Below are 19,292 nucleotides of genomic sequence, written 5' to 3'. Positions count from 1 at the left end.
ATAATTGATTACTGTTTACTCTATCTAGTACCAATTATCACAGATCAGATTACAAAAAATATTAAACAAAAATAATAACTACCTCTATATAACATGTGATTATTATAACAAATATACAAGACAATTCTAAACTGTTATATCATGACTTTGTTTGATTGAAATAGGGAATTGTATTTGAAGTATAAGATCTAATCATATTTTGATAAATATTATATCTGTAAATCAGTAATGTTGTCATTACTGTTCTTAATATTTACTATAAATAGAGTAAATTTAAACAAACTTAATTCATTTATTGTAAATACATGTAGTAAATAATGACGACAACTAGAAAGAGTACAATGATATCTTATAATGACAAGAATACACAAGAGTGAGTCTGGACGCATAATTGTTCTTATCAATTGTTATATAACCTTCTTCTCAACATGATAGCGCCAATTAGTACAAAAAATATAAATATACAATATTACATGTACATTAATACATTTTCTTTCCACAACTGTTGTTACAAGTACACTTTCAAGTATAGTAGACAATAATAGTATTTTATGGTTGACCATTCTTACATTTAGTGGTCTTAAAAAGAAACTCCCTTAAACCAAGGCTCACACATCAATTATAGGTTTTCCATAGACCGCACTCCTTAACAATAGGACTAAAATCATTCAATCATATATAGAATACATACAATAGACTATGAATTCTATTCCCTTTACAATGCAACGAATGCATACTTGAGAAAGGAGTAGGTAAAAGAATTGCTTTAGAAGAGCAGCTGGAACTCTAAATATTTGCAAGCATAAACATTAAGAATATACTACACAATAACTTTATTTGTGTACTGTATACTGTATTAGAAGATTTTTTCTATACTATAATTATCCATGACAGTATATAAGTGTACTGTTTGTATAGAGGAATCTCAATTAAACTAGCCCATAGTTGGTGGGGGACTTACTCTTCAAATATCAGACTAAGAATAAATTATATTGTACTTTATTGATAAGATCTCAGAAACAATTGCCTAACGAGATTTTTGTAATTTTGTAATCTCTTTACGATCAGGAGATATAGATATACTAATATACCAAGACATGTATAATATCCTGCATACCAGGATATTACTCTTGGCATACAACAACAGGTCAACAATAATCATAGTGTCATTATATAGGCTTCCTAGCCTCCTCCTACATGAAAAACACTTCATTAAGCAGTTATGATAGGGATATCTTAGGTTTCCTCATGACCGGTCCATCTATTGAACCAAGGTTCCACAATAAGTGTCTTAATTGATTTTAACATTTGTAGTGGTACATGGACGCGTGCATATGCATGCCTCTACGCGTACTGTATATTAGAAGCCATTATAATGACACAAGTTGGAAGAAAATACTTCATTATGCAGTTATGATAGGGATAACTTGGGTTTCCTCATGACCAGTCCATCTATTGATCAAAGTCCCTACAATAAGTGTCTTAATTGATTTTAACATTTGTAGTGGTACATGCATGTGTATGACTCCCTTACATGTAGTATATTTTAGAAGCCACTATAATGACACGAGTTGGAGTAAAAGTACTTCGTTAATTAACTGAAATAGTTATTTTATTAGCAATGCTGGCCTACATTATTTGCATATTGTGTTCAAAGGAAACAAACTTTTGATCATGTAAATACTAAACAGACAAACAAAACAAACAAGAATAAAACAAAATATATTCCATACTGAGGGTCTACCTTTAAATTATGTTTAATATGTAGCTTTGAAAAAACATAAGAACCTTTAACATTTGCTAATAAATGAAGAATTCATAAAAACTAGCAAATTTTTTAACTTGTCAATTTATTTGTTAATGCTGGAAGACTTATTACTTTCAACAAAACTGAAAATAAATTTAAAAGTCTAAATAATTTGTAGTAGATTGTCTCTTCAAATAATGTACTATATATAATAACAAACAAAAATTAAATGCCACTTCAAAATTTTTACATCAATTAACATAATAAACTATTTATAAATACATTAATTAATTCAATAATCATGTTAATTACCTCATTCATTGACTATCGCTATGGAAACTCAATTTTCCTCTACTAGACACAAACAACAAATAAATCATTATCAAACAATTACATCACACAAGAGTAGATACAACTTATGAATTGCTGAGAATGCAATAAAAAGCTCATGTTTTGGCAGACTACACTAACACTAAATGGTTTCAAGGATGAACGACAAACACAACAATAGATATTGTTACATGAAGAGGTAGACGTTACACAGGGCATACACATACAGGAGTAAAACTGGCAACTGATGGAGGCTTTCCTATTTGGTACATTGCCATTGTGCATTATTAAATTAGTGACAAGGTATGCTTTTATCTAATGGGAGGCACTATTTAGAGCCCAAGGGAGAGATGTGAGATAATTAGATTTATGTCAGCTCAAAACAAGCGTAACTTCTTGCATTACATCGTAAATTTCCAAATAAGGAAAACGAAACTAACAGACAAACAAACATATAGTTACTATAGTTATAGATATAGAGGACAGATGCTTCAATTAATATTTGATTGGTAGTATGTGCATGGATTGATGGAACTGTTAATGAACAGGCTGTTTAAAATAGAGCAATTTATTGTTAGGTAATGTTGAGTTAACTTACTTTTGTGGATCTGGATTCTCTTTTTTGCTAAGTGCCCATACTTCATTTGTGATACCTGAATTGATTAATCGAACATGAAGATTAAATGGATGGATATTAATATAACAAATCAAATTAATTAAAACAATTAGAGTCAACTAAATTAGAAACATCAAGTACTTCACATAACCTCATTCACACATTAAAAACATTATCTACACACACACATACATACAAACAAGACACACACACACACACACACACACACAAACACATGTACATATATATACTAAAAACATGCCCAAACCAAAACAAGTCAGCTGCTGAATTACAGGCACTATACTGGGCTCTAATGTAACAGCTGGTCATAAAGGAGGTGACCTGAAACCCACGACTTGTGAGAGAGAGACATCAAGAGATATGTACACATGATAACAAACACTCTTCTAAGTACAATACTATCATCACTAATACATGTAATAGCATTACATTATCACCATATTCCATGTATTTACATACATGTACATAATACAAGTTAATGTCCATACTCAGTACATGTACATGTATACAATCTATATTCAATAATATGTACAAGTAATTTTAGCGTTTTTTGTGTAGAAGACTAATGAAACGTGTCCACATCAAAGTTCTGACCACAATGATTGGGGTTAACCTTTGTCTCATCACTATAATTCCCTTGATCTATGAGATAGCAATTATATCATGTGAATAAATTTATTTATCAAAAATTTAAACACTTCTGTTATTATCAGAACTATGACAAATGTTCATATATTTCTATGGATATCCTATATATTTTATATTTTAACTGATATAGACACCTGATGTGTTTATGTAAGTTATAAAATGTTATTTAACATATAAAGAAATGCATCAAGGTGTACTGACCTCTTCTACAAAAGATAGTGGTAATATTACATAACCACTGTGTCAGTTTTGACTGTGGTCTCATACAATGTAAATTTGCTAGTGTTTCCTAGGTCACAGTGGTAAGTACAAGGTCACTGTGGTATATTTATGTAATGATGTCATTGTAGCCAAAAACCAAGGTTGGTTGTAGAGTTCTAGTTGAATAGTAACTATCAGTAAATATGATAGTACTGGTCTTACTAATGGTAGGTATCCTAGACCACTGTTACAAGTATGACATTAGTTAAAAGTTATTTTTAAATGTAACATTGTAATGTTGAAGATCATACAATACAGATCATTATCATTTATATCAGTACATATGTACATGTACATTGTACAATACCTACATGTATACAAATATCATACAGATGTAGTACATCTATCCATTTTGTACATGAAGCTCTTGTTATCACTTCATTGTTTATATCCTCATTAAAAGTGGGAGATGATGTTTTCTAGGAGTTCAACACCTTATGTAGCAAGTCACAATGCTGACACTACCCTAATACCTGATATCCTGTAGACCAGTATTAATATACTTAGCATGTGAAATCATCCACCAAATTAAGAAAGAGACGAAAAAATAGTGTCAATATGACATTGTGTCATGTGATCATGTGGTATGCTCTAATGAAGCAATCCAGAACTACGAGAGAAGATAATTAAGAGTATAACCTCAAACAGGGAGGATCTTCACCAAGAAAAGGATCAAAGAAGCAAGATCATTTACATTATGTATACAACATTTGTGGTTGTTTTAAATTCCCACTACTAAGACTTATATAACTAATTATTAAAAACCAACAATTATAACCTCAATTATTGGAGTTAGACCGATAGACAGTCAAAGCAAAATACACTTATGTCAGAAGTACTATGTCTATCATAGAATCATTAAAATGTTCACATCATTTAGGATACTATATTGAGGATATCTCTACATTTGAATACACATGACAAAAGTGTCAAATTATTTTGAGAGCAAAAAATGGATGAACAAGAGATATAAAGATAATAAATGGTAAATTAGCACACAGAGAAAGGAGGTATGTGGAAAAAGTAGCCATCCAGCTACCTCTAGAGTATTCAAAGTAGCTCATATTTGAAACCATACAAGTAGGTTGTCATGTTTAAATTTCCCATTCTTCAGAGACTAACTTAGGTTGCTATAGAAACAACCCAGTACTTCAATATGCTAATGTGGAGTGTTTATTTACTTCAATTATAATGACACCATCAAATTTATCACTAATTAGTAAATACAAACAATATTAAATCTGTTTTAGAATAATTAATTTACCATCTACAAATTATCTACCTCTCAATTGCTATCTATCAAAAATGTCTACAATAGTAACTTGGTCTCACTTTGGTTGGATCTCTCATCTCATCAATTCCTTCTAATAATTTGTCTATTTTATTATCTTATTTTCATCTACTGATTTGTACACTAAACAAATGATAACCAGTAGAAAAAAATTATTTAATAAGGCCATTAATTATGTGACATTTGTAAGAGAACAAACATAATAGAAAAAGTAAAGAGGTTTCACTGAAACATGTACATGTAACTACATGTAATAACATGTACTTTTTTTATTGTATAACATTAATAAAACCACTAGAATAATAACATTTTAACAAAAGTACTACATTTATTAAATTCCTATGACAATCCTATGATCTTTTACACCCAAAACATTATGATACCAAACTGAATTAACACAATTTTCATTGTCCTGCCAACAAACCTCCTATAGGGTACATCCAGGTGTCATGCCCCCACACCCAATGAAGAATATATCATTGTTTACAAACTTGTAATTACAATGTTACTGACTACATAATTAAAACTAATAGAACAGAAGGAGATGACAAACCCTCAAATAGTCAAACATTTATATATTTAACTGAACAAAGAGTTTCATTATTAGTACAACCATTTTATAATACTTCTCATTATGGAGATTATGAACTATGGACATATTTGGTGTTCAGGATAATGGCTCTAGTCACATGTAACCGCAGTGCTAAAAATGAATATTTGTGTGTGTTTTTTAACACATTAGAAGAACATCTCATAAAGGGCACTCTGTGTTAAGAGACACTTATTCTAGTCCATACTAATACTTTAGTGTATTATACAACCTCTATATTGAGGACACTTTTCTAGCCCCGTACTAATACTTTAGTGTATTATACAACCTCTATATCGAGGACACTTGTTCTAGTCCCATACTAATACTTTAGTGTATTATACAACCTCTGTATTGAGGACACTTGTTCTAGTCCCATACTAATACTTTAGTGTATTATACAACCTCTATATTGAGGACACTTGTTCTAGCCCCGTACTAATACTTTAGTGTATTATACCCTCTATATCGAGGACACTTGTTCTAGTCCCATACTAATACTTTAGTGTATTATACAACCTCTGTATTGAGGACACTTGTTCTAGTCCCGTACTAATACTTTAGTGTATTATACAACCTCTATATCAAGGACACTTGTTCTAGTCCCATACTAATACTTTAGTGTATTATACAATCAGAACACCTCTACATAGCATAACCTCTAAATACTAAGAACATCCTCATTTTGAATGTTTACTTGAATTTAGTGTCAGTTGTTGATATGACAACAGATTTCTAAATTAAAAAATAATCTGTTCATGTGATATGATTCACAAATAGTTAAAATGAGGACCACATTTTAGAATGAACATTTCACAAAGAGTTAAAAATAAGGACCATGCTTTACAACAAACACTTCACAAAGAGTTAAAAATAAGGACCATGCTTTACAACAAACACTTCACAAAGAGTTAAAATAAGAACTTGTGTATTAGGATAAACACACAAGTGTCATAAACTAACATACACAGGTGTCCCGGGCATGGGGTTAACCAACCAGTAATTTATATAATGATAAATGATATAATCCAAATAAATCCTGTTTACATGTGTCACTGAGGGACTCTACTTTTGTATGTATTTAACACATGTCCTTTAAAGCTCCAGCTGTCAAAGCTATCGTATAATTGGTACATAATTTTGGTCAAATTATTAATATTAGTTAATACATTTATTATTTTCTAAATGTGATCCCATGAGAGAACATAAAGAACCACTTATAAAAGACTCTCAGAATTAAATTAAGACCACCAGTCTATAAGGCACTTGTTCTAATCCACTTTAGTGTATTATACAACCTCTATATTGAGGACACTTGTTTCTAGTCCCATACTAATACTTTAGTGTATTATACAACCTCTATATTGAGGACACTTGTTCTAGTCCCATACTAATACTTTAGTGTATTATACAACCTCTATATTGAGGACACTTGTTCTAGTCCCATACTAATACTTTAGTGTATTATACAACCTCTATATTGAGGACACTTGTTCTAGTCCCATACTAATACTTTAGTGTATTATACAACCTCTATATTGAGGAGGATACTTGTTCTAGTCCCATACTAATACTTTAGTGTATTATACAACCTCTATATTGAGGACACTTGTTCTAGTCCCATACTAATACTTTAGCGTATTATACAACCTCTATATTGAGGACACTTGTTCTAGTCCAATACTAATACTTTAGTGTATTATACAACCTCTATATTGAGGACACTTGTTCTAGTCCCGTACTAATACTTTAGTGTATTATACAACCTCTATATTGAGGACACTTGTTCTAGTTCCATACTAATACTTTAGTGTATTATACAACCTCTATATTGAGGACACTTGTTCTAGTCCCATACTAATACTTTAGTGTATTATACAACCTCTATATTGAGGACACTTGTTCTAGTCCCATACTAATACTTTAGTGTATTATACAACCTCTATATTGAGGACACTTGTTCTAGTCCCATACTAATACTTTAGTGTATTATACAACCTCTATATTGAGGACACTTGTTCTAGTCCCGTACTAATACTTTAGTGTATTATCAACCTCTATATTGAGGACACTTGTTCTAGTCCCATACTAATACTTTAGTGTATTATACAACCTCTATATTGAGGACATTGGTTGCGGTCGCAGACTAGTAAGTATTCTTCTATATTGAGGACAATTCATATTGATATAACAGCTTCAAGTTCCCATAGTATCCACTATAGAATGGTTCTCATCATACTATGACTTGCCATACTAATACCTTACTCTAAAGTGATGCAAAATAGTTTCAAAAGTGAACTGCTTGCAAAAATAGTTTTGAGCATGTTATCATACAATATCTTGAAAATAACAAAATTAATAAATTATATTAAAAAAATGCTAAAAAGTTGTCGTCATATCTTATTATTTAAGTCAACATATGAATAATGACTACATTAATTTTGCTAGGATTAGTCAAGATATTGTCATGCAGCTGCAAGAAGTATAGCATGTAATACAGCTGCTACAGTACAGAGTACTATAGGAACTTCAAGTGCATGTAGTAATTCTGGTATCACAACACAAATACTAACAGCTGCTATAATAACATACACACTTCAGATATATGGTAGCAACTACCAAAACTAACAGCTGCTACTGTAATATAGATACTTCAAGTACAGCAACTATTATTAATGATATAGAGCAAATACTAACAGCTCAAACCTACAGTGACACAAGTATTATAATGCTAGTACTTGGAGGAACTATATGAAGCCAATTTAAACCAAGCTAATTAAAATCACTAATAACTTGAGGTGTACTTTTCATAACAACTTGTATAAACAGTAACATAATGAAATGATCCATTTAAATTACAAATTATTATGTAACCAATGCATACAACTGTTACCATGACAATTAATGTACATAACAACCAACCTCACCCAATCATTTCCCTACAAACATGTACATGTACATTTATAAAAAGATGGACACTTACACTTAAAAACTCTGTGGTAAAGACACATGCAATAAAAAATCAGATTAAGGTATGTTACTATGGTTACAGTATCTGCTAGCAGTTTTACTAGACAATGTCAGTATTATATATTGTCATAACCTAATCATTATTAATTATTAGTTGTTAAACATTTGATGGGAAATTGGATACTGTTGTCCACAATATATCCTGCTAGACATTTATTAAATATCCTCTTTATATTATATTTCTATTACAACATCAAACATTGGAGTACATCCCTGTCTGTTACTAAGTTAATTTGATTGTCTCAAATAACCGCAGTGAATTGATATGGTACGCTCTGCATTAGTGAACATCAGTACTTGCCACAGTAACCTAGGATACATGTCATTAGAACGTTCTAGACTAGTAAACATCAGTAATTACCATAATGACCTAGGATAGCTACCATTAGTAAGCTCTAGACTAGTGAACATCAGTACTTACCACAGTAACCTAGGATACATGTCATTAGAAAGTTCTAGACTAGTAAACATCAGTAATTACCATAATGACCTAGGATAGCTACCATTAGTAAGCTCTAGACCAGTGAACATCAGTACTTATCACAGTAACCTAGGATATATACCATTAGAAAGCTATAGACTAGTAAACATCAGTACTTACCATAATGGCCTAGGATATATACCATTAGAAAGTTCTAGACTAGTAAACATCAGTACTTACCATAATGACCTAGGATAGCTACCATTAGTAAGCTCTAGACCAGTGAACATCAGTACTTATCACAGTAACCTAGGATATATACCATTAGAAAGTTATAGACTAGTAAACATCAGTACTTACCATAATGGCCTAGGATATATACCATTAGAAAGTTCTAGACTAGTAAACATCAGTACTTACCATAATGACCTAGGATAGCTACCATTAGTAAGCTCTAGACCAGTGAACATCAGTACTTATCACAGTAACCTAGGATATATACCATTAGAAAGTTATAGACTAGTAAACATCAGTACTTACCATAATGGCCTAGGATATATACCATTAGAAAGTTATAGACTAGTAAACATCAGTACTTACCATAATGGCCTAGGATATATACCATTAGAAAGTTATAGACTAGTAAACATCAGTACTTACCATAATGGCCTAGGATATATACCATTAGAAAGTTATAGACTAGTAAACATCAGTACTTACCATAATGGCCTAGGATATATACCATTAGAAAGTTCTAGACTAGTAAACATCAGTATCTACCACTGTGATCTAGGATAGCTACCATTAGTAAGCACTAGACTATTAAATGCAATTATAGTACTTAAAACATAACCTAGGTTAGTCAACTAATTGAACAAAAAATAGCAAATTATAAAAACTAATAAGTACTCCACACAAGGCTGATGTGTAAACCAAGAGCACTTTTGTAGTCTCTTAAAACAACTCAGAGTAGTTGAGGTGACACAGTAAGGCTGCTGTTTATCACAATGGAAGACTAAAGACTGAGTGAGGGAAGCTTATCTAAGACCTCCAGTGCTGGAGATTGAAGTGATACTGGTACATCTGTCAACACTAGCTGAGAATAGCTTAGTTAAGGTTGACCACTGTGTGTTAACTGATATAAGGTGATAAGTAGTTGATTAAAATGTGTTTTTAAAATCAGCTGCTTAATTGAGTTAATTTCAGTGTACTCATATAAATTATGGATTTTTTATAAGTAGATTGATAAGTGGTTATAATAAGTTCAAAGTATTTAGTACTTTATAGCTTACTAATAATAGCTATCTTAAATCACTTTGTGAAGCACTAATATCCACTAGTCAAGACTCTAGAGTTTACAAATGGTAACTATCCTAAGTCAGTGTAGTAAATACTGATGTTCACTAGTCAAGAGTTTACTAATGGTACCTATCTTAGGTCATTGTGATAAGAACTAATGTTCACTAGTCAAGAGTTTACTAATGTAGCTATCTTAGGTCATTGTGATAACTACCAATGTTCACTAGTCAAGAGTTTACTAATGGTAGCTATCTTAGGTCATTGTGATAACTACCAATGTCCACTAGTCAAGAGTTTACTAATGGTAGCTATCTTAGGTCATTGTGATAACTACCAATGTCCACTAGTCAAGAGTTTACTAATGGTAGCTATCTTAGGTCATTGTGATAAGCACTAATGTTTACTAGTCAAGAGTTTACTAATAGTACCTATCCTGGGTCACTGTGGTAAGTACTGATGTTCACTAGTCTAGAGGGTATCATAGGTCACTGTACTGATGTTCAGCTTAATGACAGTGGCTCTAGACTATAACACACAAAATAACAACCCAGATAATCTGAAATTATTGTGGTCTAGGCCAAGGTTACTGTGGTAAAGTGGTAGCTATCCCTGGTCAATGCAGTAAGTACCAATAATTCTTACAGTCCTCATTCTGTTGATCTAGCTATTTCAAATATCTCTTAATCTATCTATCTACTTGTCTCTCTGTCCATCCATTCATCCATTAACTATATCCTGGAGGTAGGATACCCATATAACTAACTGTTCTCACAGACAAAAATGCTAGCAAGACTAGTAGACTTCTGGAGTAAGGTCTCTGACCTGACACCTACTCAGTCTAACTTTTTGATAAAAGTGCAGGAAATAAGAAGACATGTTGAGTGGGTTGTCTGCACCACAAAAAGCACTTAAAAATCATATCTATACAAGTCTATTACTCAATATAAACAGCTCAATATATGTATATTATTGTACTATCTATATCACATACTATACCATATAAATTATATTACTACACTAATGGATGTCTTCCCTACATCCTGTGCACATACCATCAAGACATCTAACAATTGCTATGCATGTCCCAACTTCCCTGGGCATGGCCAGGTTGATATAGAGACAACATCAGCTGGTGGTGAGACAATATGGAAAGGAAGCCTAGAAGCCTTAAGTACACACACTATTACAATCCAGACAATTCTGACAAACTAGTGCTTAATCGCTAGTTCCTTTGTGTGTAGAAGTATCAAGTTAGCGTTCCCATATAGGGAGGCACCTCTAACTAGATCAAGAAGTTCCTTCATATGTAAGGTTTTGTCTCAAATGACCGGACATACCAATTTGAGGCAAGAATGAACTAGTGCTGAATAGTAGACTATAATTGAAGTATGAATGCGACTTCTTTACACTCTGCATCATGAAACCGCTAATGACATTTTCCTTAATATAGAACATTTTATTTATGAAAATAGAACATTCTACATTAAAGACACTTTCTATATCAAGGACACTTGTTCTAGTCCCATACTAATACTTTAGTGTATTATACAACCTCTATATCAAGGACACTTGTTCTAGTCCCATACTAATACTTTAGCATATTATACAACCTCTATTGAGGACACTTGTTCTAGTCCCATACTAATACTTTAGTGTATTATATAACCTCTATATTGAGGACACTTGTTCTAGTCTCATACTAATACTTTAGTGTATTATACAACCTCTATATTGAGGACACTTGTTCTAGTCCCATACTAATACTTTAGTGTATTATACAACCTCTATATTGAGGACACTTGTTCTAGTCCCATACTAATACATATTATTATAACCAAAGCTTCTAATATCAACAAGAAAGAGGAGTTTTTTACACAATGAACAGATCAAACAAGACTTTATCTGTTTTTTTTATTCATTCCCTCCAAGTGTCCACTACAAGTCCATGTTATTATAAGCAAAGCCTCTAATATCAACAAGAGAGAGGAGTTTTTAATGCAATAAACAGATTAAACATGACTTTATCTGTTATTCCTTACCATTCCCCCCTCCCTCAACAAGACATAGCAATAACTATATTATGAAATACAATAACAGATATTATAATGATGGTAGAATAATGTCTTACATTAACAAAGCTGAATCAAGACAAATGACATATGTACTTCACTAATCCCATTATAACAGTCATTTGTATTATGCACACACGAGAATTCATTGCAAAAAATTTTAACCCTTCTAAAACTAAACTAAACATTTAGTCTCATCCCTGGCCAGCTTTTTTAAAAAGATGTTATGAAACAAAACTGTAATTAGTCTCATTCCCAGTCCCAGGAGATTTGTGGGTATGAGGATATAGACTAAATTTTATTTGAATTGAGGTTTTTGCATACAAGAAGTCATAGCTAACAACAATGTGACGCTTGACAAGTTAATATTTGAAGACGTATGAATTGGTTGAAAGGACGGCTACAAAAAATTGAGTGAATTTCCAAAAATTGATAAATAACAAAAAACAAAGCATAACAAATAGTTCATAAATTAAATATACCTGGCTATTTTGTGAGCAAGACAACAACAATGGAATCAACCAATCCATTGTACATGTGACTGTCACATGATCTATGGTACATGTGTAAATGTCACATGATCTACAATACATAATTGTCACGTGATCTATGATACACGTGTGTAAATGTTACATGATCTACGATACATGTAATTGTCACATGATCTATGGTACACATGCGTAAATGTCACATGATCTACGAAACATGTAATTGTCATACGATTTGCAGTACATGTACATGTCAAACGATCCCACCAACAGACAATAATAAACAAAATGTCTACCACAAAACACAGCATGTACAAATGACTTACCAGCTGGAGGTGTGGCTAGATACATTTTTAATTCTTCATCGCTAAAACCAGTTTTAGGATAAACATTGACCACGCCTATGCTCTCCAGTTGGGACTGCAAAATGGAAATAGAGAGAATACATTAATCAACAAATAGATGAATAACAAATAGAGAGAATACATTAATCAACAAATAGATGAATAACAAATAGAGAGAATACATTAATAAAGAATACATTAATCAACAAATAGATGAATAACAAATAGAGAGAATACATTAATCAACAAATAGATGAATAACAAATAGAGAGAATACATTAATAAAGAATACATTAATCAACAAATAGATGAATAACAAATAGAGAGAATACATTAATAAAAGAATACATTAATCATGCAAATAAATGGATAACAAATAGAGAGAAATACATTAATCAACAAATAGATGAATAACATAAAGTAGGAAATTTTTTCCAGGGTTTTAACTTAGTGAATTTGCCTATTTTTACAAACCATTAATTAAACATTTCAAAATTAATATTTACAAAATTTTTTGTTAAATTTAAGAAAAAATGGTAAAATTTAAACAGCTGGAGAGTAAAGATTTCTTTTGAAGCAATTTACCAAATACATCCTCACATTAATTAATCCACTATATTCAGTAAATGGATTAATGGATTGAATAAATGGATAATGGACTAATTAAATGGATTAATAGACTAATTAAATGGATTTAATAGACTAATTAAATGGATTAATAGACTAATTAAATGGATTAATAGATTAATTAAATGGATAATGGCTGTATCTTGTAAGTATTGTTATTAAGTGGTCAATTTGGAAGGAGAAATTGGACAAATTTCTATAAAAATCAAGGTTTGGGTAAAATGTTGTATTAACAATACAAAATAAACTTAACAAGTTATAAATTTACAAATATTCGCCAAAAATAGTCAAATTTAACCCTCTTTAAATACTTCTCTCAACAACCTACATGCACATTATCTCAGAGAGAATTAAGATTATATAATTACATATATATAATTACATGTATATACCTTTCTCGTATAATTCTAAATATAGTTACATGTAATACCTTCTCGTATTCTGTAGTGAACAAAAGTATAGTAGAAATACTCTTCTCATGCTTCCTAATGTTGATTGTTCTAAGATATAAAGGGTCACCTCTGAACTAAAGAAGAGATATAATATAGTCTATATCACATTATTATATTCTATTTATTATTATTATTATTATTATTATTATTATTATTATTATTATTTTATTATTATTATTATTATTATTATTTGTGATTTAATTTATAAACAAGTTGTTGATTTATTAAAATTAATGTGTATGTGTTACTCAATAAAAATTCAATAAATTAAATAATTTAAAAATATAAATTAATAATAATAAAATTAGTTATTTAATCTTTACTGCCTAGCATGTGGAGTGTGTAAGTTGGTGGTCAAAATTGAATAGGACCATATTTGTTGTGCATGTGTGCATGTGTGTGTGTGTGTGTGTGTGTGTGTGTGTGTGTGTGTGTGTGTGTGCTTGAAAAACTGAATTGAAATTGAAACTGATACCAATATATATATATCATATCATATAATCTACTAGTCTGCTACAGGTACCATGTTAATAATGAATATTAAAAAATTGTCTATCAAGAAACTTTCACATTACAAAGTTTCATGTAAAAAATTAAATACATTAAAAAAATTTCAAACACAATAACATACCATAAATACCGTAAATATTCTTATTGCTAATATTTCAATGTCTAACGTGTTTATTTTTAGTACATCATCCAAGGTTTAAACTATTTTTCACAATGAAACTTTCCTAGTCTACAGCTGTAACAGATAACAGTTTTAATAGAAGGTGTGGTCAGTTACTTTTATCACATGTCCAAATATGGCAATAAAATTGATGCAACATTTAAATATTTAGATTCTTAGATTTTTTAAATACTTTAGTTTTATAGCAATTTAAAAATATAAAATTTAAATTTGAACCAAAATATAAATTTACAATTTTGCCCCTTGGAAAATTAAAACAGATATTACAGTATTAATATAATATAGTTAAAATACTTACTGTGAGTCTGGTAGAGGTCTGATACTATAATAACAACTTGTACAGAGGAATTAGCAACAACATCTTGAAGTGTTTTAGTCAAGACATCTTTAGTTGAAGGAGTTCAGTGTCTGGTTTTTTAAATTGTAGAGCTACTAATCCATCTTCATTCCTAGCACTAGGTAACTTACTGTAGCAAATTGTCTAAGAAGAGAGAGAGAGAGAGAGAGAGAGAGAGAGAAATTTACTCACTAGACAGAAGAGGCTTTGAGGTAAGGAAGAGAGAGTCACGAGCACCTGAATAACATGTGTAAACACTAGCACAGAAAGAGGCTTTGATTTTGTTAGGTAGTAAGCTATAATGTTTCATATGGTTGATTGGCCTAGTCAAGCAACGCAACACTTTCAATATTCCACAGTTTTGGGATATAATTCATGTTATAATGCTTAACCCATTCAGTTAGCAACCACATACATAACATGTATAAGATTGTGTGTATATATATATATATATATATATATATATATATATATATATACCCAATTATGGACCCCAACTTGTTTTTGACTATATAAACATGATCACATGATCATGTGATCACATGATCGCATGACCACATCTACTACAATGAAAATGTATCACTTTTCAAATATTTTAATTATTAATCAAAAAAATAAAACGTCAATGAAGAAACCGTATTACAGAGAGCTGCTAGTTACTCTTAGAAAATTACATCTCTTACTTTAAATCTAGCAAATGGGTTTATCAGAAGTGAACTGGACCAGCTGGGCTTGTCCGCCATAACTTGTGAGACCAAGCCCATTACCACAATATGCACCTAACTGGTTGAACTTTTTAATGATGACATCACGTTCATCACCAAACAATGCAGGCATTGTAATTGCATTTAACATCAGTTGAGCATTGATAATAAGCTGTTGATTAGATGACTGAGTCAGCCCGGTAGACTGAGAGAATATACCTTGAGTAGAACCTTTAAAAAAGAAACACAGTTGGTATTTGTTCATGTATATGTATAATTTTACCCTTTTTGTGCTCCTGCGAGACTCAGCCCTCCAAGGGGTCCACCCCCTCCAATCTTTGTTGCACCTAGTCCAGTACCAAGACCAGTTCCTAGTCCAGTACCAAGATTAGTTCCAAGACCAGTTGTACCAAGACCAGTTCCTCTCCCTAGACCAGTCATACCAAGACCAGTTCCTAGACCGGTGGTACCAAGGCCAGTTCCCAGACCAGTGGTACCAAGGCCTGTTCCAAGACCAGTGGTACCAAGGCCTGTTCCAAGACCAGTGGTACCAAGGCCTGTTCCAAGACCAGTGGTACCAAGGCCTGTTCCAAGACCAGTTCCAAGAGCAGTGGTGCCGAGACCAGTTCCAAGGCTAGTACCTCCTAGACCAGTTCCTAATCCTGTCCCGATTCCCATACCAGTTCCACTGAAGCCTCCTCCCAAACCACCAGGTTGACCAAGTCCTAAACAATAAAAATTACATTCACTATTACTACATCAAAGGCCCATACCTGGCCCTTTGCCTCCCATCCCAAGTCCCAAACTAGTTGGTCTAGCTTGTCCATACCTCCTATGCTCAGTCCTGATGTCTGTCCAAGGCCCAAACCTGTGCTACTTGTTTGAGTTCCAAGTCCCGCCATTTTTTAATGCAGTACTGGTCTGAGTCTGATTTAGTCCACCAGCTGCAAAAGGAAAGATTATTTGACAGCTATATTTTAATACACAAATGAATACATCTACAAGACTAATAATGAAATAGTTGTGAAATAAAAAAAATATAAAAACAATAAAGTCACAAAATCAACATTGTTTGCAAAGAATTGAATGTTAATGTCACTAAACAGTGTAGAAAGAATTGAATTGTTAATGTCACTAAACAGTGTAGAAAGAATGTGAATGTCTAAACAGTGTAGATCTTCTTTAAAATATCATTAAGAAATTTATAATTTAGCAAATGTGTCAAATATAAATAAAAGTTGAGCAAATGATGTCATGTTATTTGTTACATTTTGACATTATTTGTGATGAAATTGGAATAGTTACAGCAAGAAATAGTTTCTTCCCACTATTAGAAGAAATTGTAACAGTAAACGTTTCCTTCCAATTTTGGAAAGAAATTATTTCTTACTAAAACATGACGATAATAATTAGAAATTGAACATAAATTTTAATTGCTTAATGTAAACTTTAATATATGTTTTTGAGAATGTTATGAACAAAATTTGACTAGTCAATCACTTAATACAGAATACAAATGACGTGATCAACTATAAATTATATTATAAAACTTTTAACAACAACAATAACCAGCTGCCAAATAATGGAGAATTCATCTCATCAATCTTCACTAGAGGATACCAACATATTCTCATGCTGCTAGATTTACAGCAAATGGTCATATTATTAATACAAAACTAGGTCTTAAAAAGATATCTACTAACATTGTTGTTGTAATCTGTTAATGTTATGTCCAGATACTCAGTTGTTTAATGAAAGGATGTCTGGTGACTTTAGTCCAATTCCTTAGCAAATAAACCTATGTTTAGGCTAACCAATCAGATTACTCAAAAACTATGATGTCATGAGCCACATTATTAATAAAACATAGTAAATAAAGATACAACAACGTTCCGAGTAAAAATCTTTTTTCTATTGAAAAGCATTCCTTGAAGTTATTTGGAGCAAATCTCTTTTACTGAGATCTACTGTCATATCAATGAGTGACATATTATGATATCATGATGTCACAAAGCCATGTGGATTATAGCAAATGGATACATAAAACCAATGGACACTCAAACTATGAAAAAATGGACACATGTCCATAAAGCCATTGACACTTCATACTTATTCTACTTATAAACCACACCTCCTAGTCCAGATTTTAGTCCCCCAAGACCTCCAGCACCTAGACCACCTCCACCAAGATTAAAACTTGTCTGACTAACTCTACCAAGACCAAAACCAGTTTGGCCTGTTGCTAAACCTAATGGATATACAAATAACATAATCCATTACCATGACAACTAACTTATACCAGTTCCAGGAGCCTGTCCTCTAGCTGCTCCTAGATTTAAGTTCATAGTCTGGAAGGAAATCACATGATTGTCATATGACACAAATTGTGTGCGTGTGTGTATATATATATATATATATATATATATATATATATATATAATATGTATACATGTATATATGTTCAATTCTGTAATATAATCACCAATCTCACAAATACTCACCTATTATAATACAATTTACTTGTTATTGATACTTTAGTAATGGTAAAATGACAGAAAGATGACGGAAGAGAAAAGATTTATCACAGATTGTTAACAATCATATCTGGTAAAATGGCGACCATGTGGAGGTAGGCGTGGTAGTAGACCCGCCATTATATTACTTCTAAAATCCTAAACAAGTTTCACAGTTGATCGTTATGTCTATATATGAGCCATCTCGTGGAGGGACAAGAGGAGGACAGGATCAATTTGAGTGGGAGAATGTTTAAAATCGACAAATATCGAGAAAACTATTTAGGTAAGCATATAGTAGACTAGTCTCCCGCAAACCAGATTCCACTCCCCTTTTAACATTGGGTAGTAGGGAGAGATTAAAATCAGTCTGGCCAGTTCAGGCCACCCAATATCAAAAGAGGGGGAGTAGTTTGTTTCACGAGACTATCAGTACATTAATAATACATATATATATATATATATATGTATAAATGTTATTGAGGTTTGATTCTTTCACACTTAAACTTTATCTTGTCAACAAGTAACTAATATAAGATCTCTTATATATTATTATTATATTAATGTACATTATATACTTATATTAGGTCATTCATTAAAGGCTCCAGTTGGTAGATGGCAGAAAGGAAGAGATTTAACATGGTAAGATAAATACACACACATATACACACACATGCATGTATTATACAATCATTTAATACTTCATAGCTGTCTGTATGACTACTATAAGAAGTTCTATATGTGCTATCATTTTAATTAACATATATGAAGTATTAGGTGTGGCTAGAATTTTTAAAATCGATAAATTTTATTC

General features: G+C 31.6%; 1 protein-coding gene across 1 annotated transcript in view; it reads right to left on the bottom strand.

Moving 5' to 3' along the window:
- The window catches only part of LOC121391079 (spidroin-1-like), a 41,744-nt gene that overhangs the window by 13,187 nt on the left and 9,265 nt on the right, over positions 1–19,292 (bottom strand). Inside the window, exons 2-3 of the mRNA XM_041522831.1 lie at positions 18,097–18,213; positions 16,249–16,690 (exon numbers count right to left, since the gene is read on the bottom strand). Coding sequence (XP_041378765.1) covers positions 16,249–16,690; positions 18,097–18,213 — 559 coding nt within the window. The remainder of the gene's footprint in view (positions 1–16,248; positions 16,691–18,096; positions 18,214–19,292) is intronic.

Source organism: Gigantopelta aegis, unplaced genomic scaffold (assembly GCF_016097555.1).
Source record: "Gigantopelta aegis isolate Gae_Host unplaced genomic scaffold, Gae_host_genome ctg1618_pilon_pilon, whole genome shotgun sequence".
NCBI lineage: Eukaryota > Metazoa > Mollusca > Gastropoda > Neomphalida > Peltospiridae > Gigantopelta > Gigantopelta aegis.
This window is presented reverse-complemented; position numbering and strand designations above follow the sequence as displayed.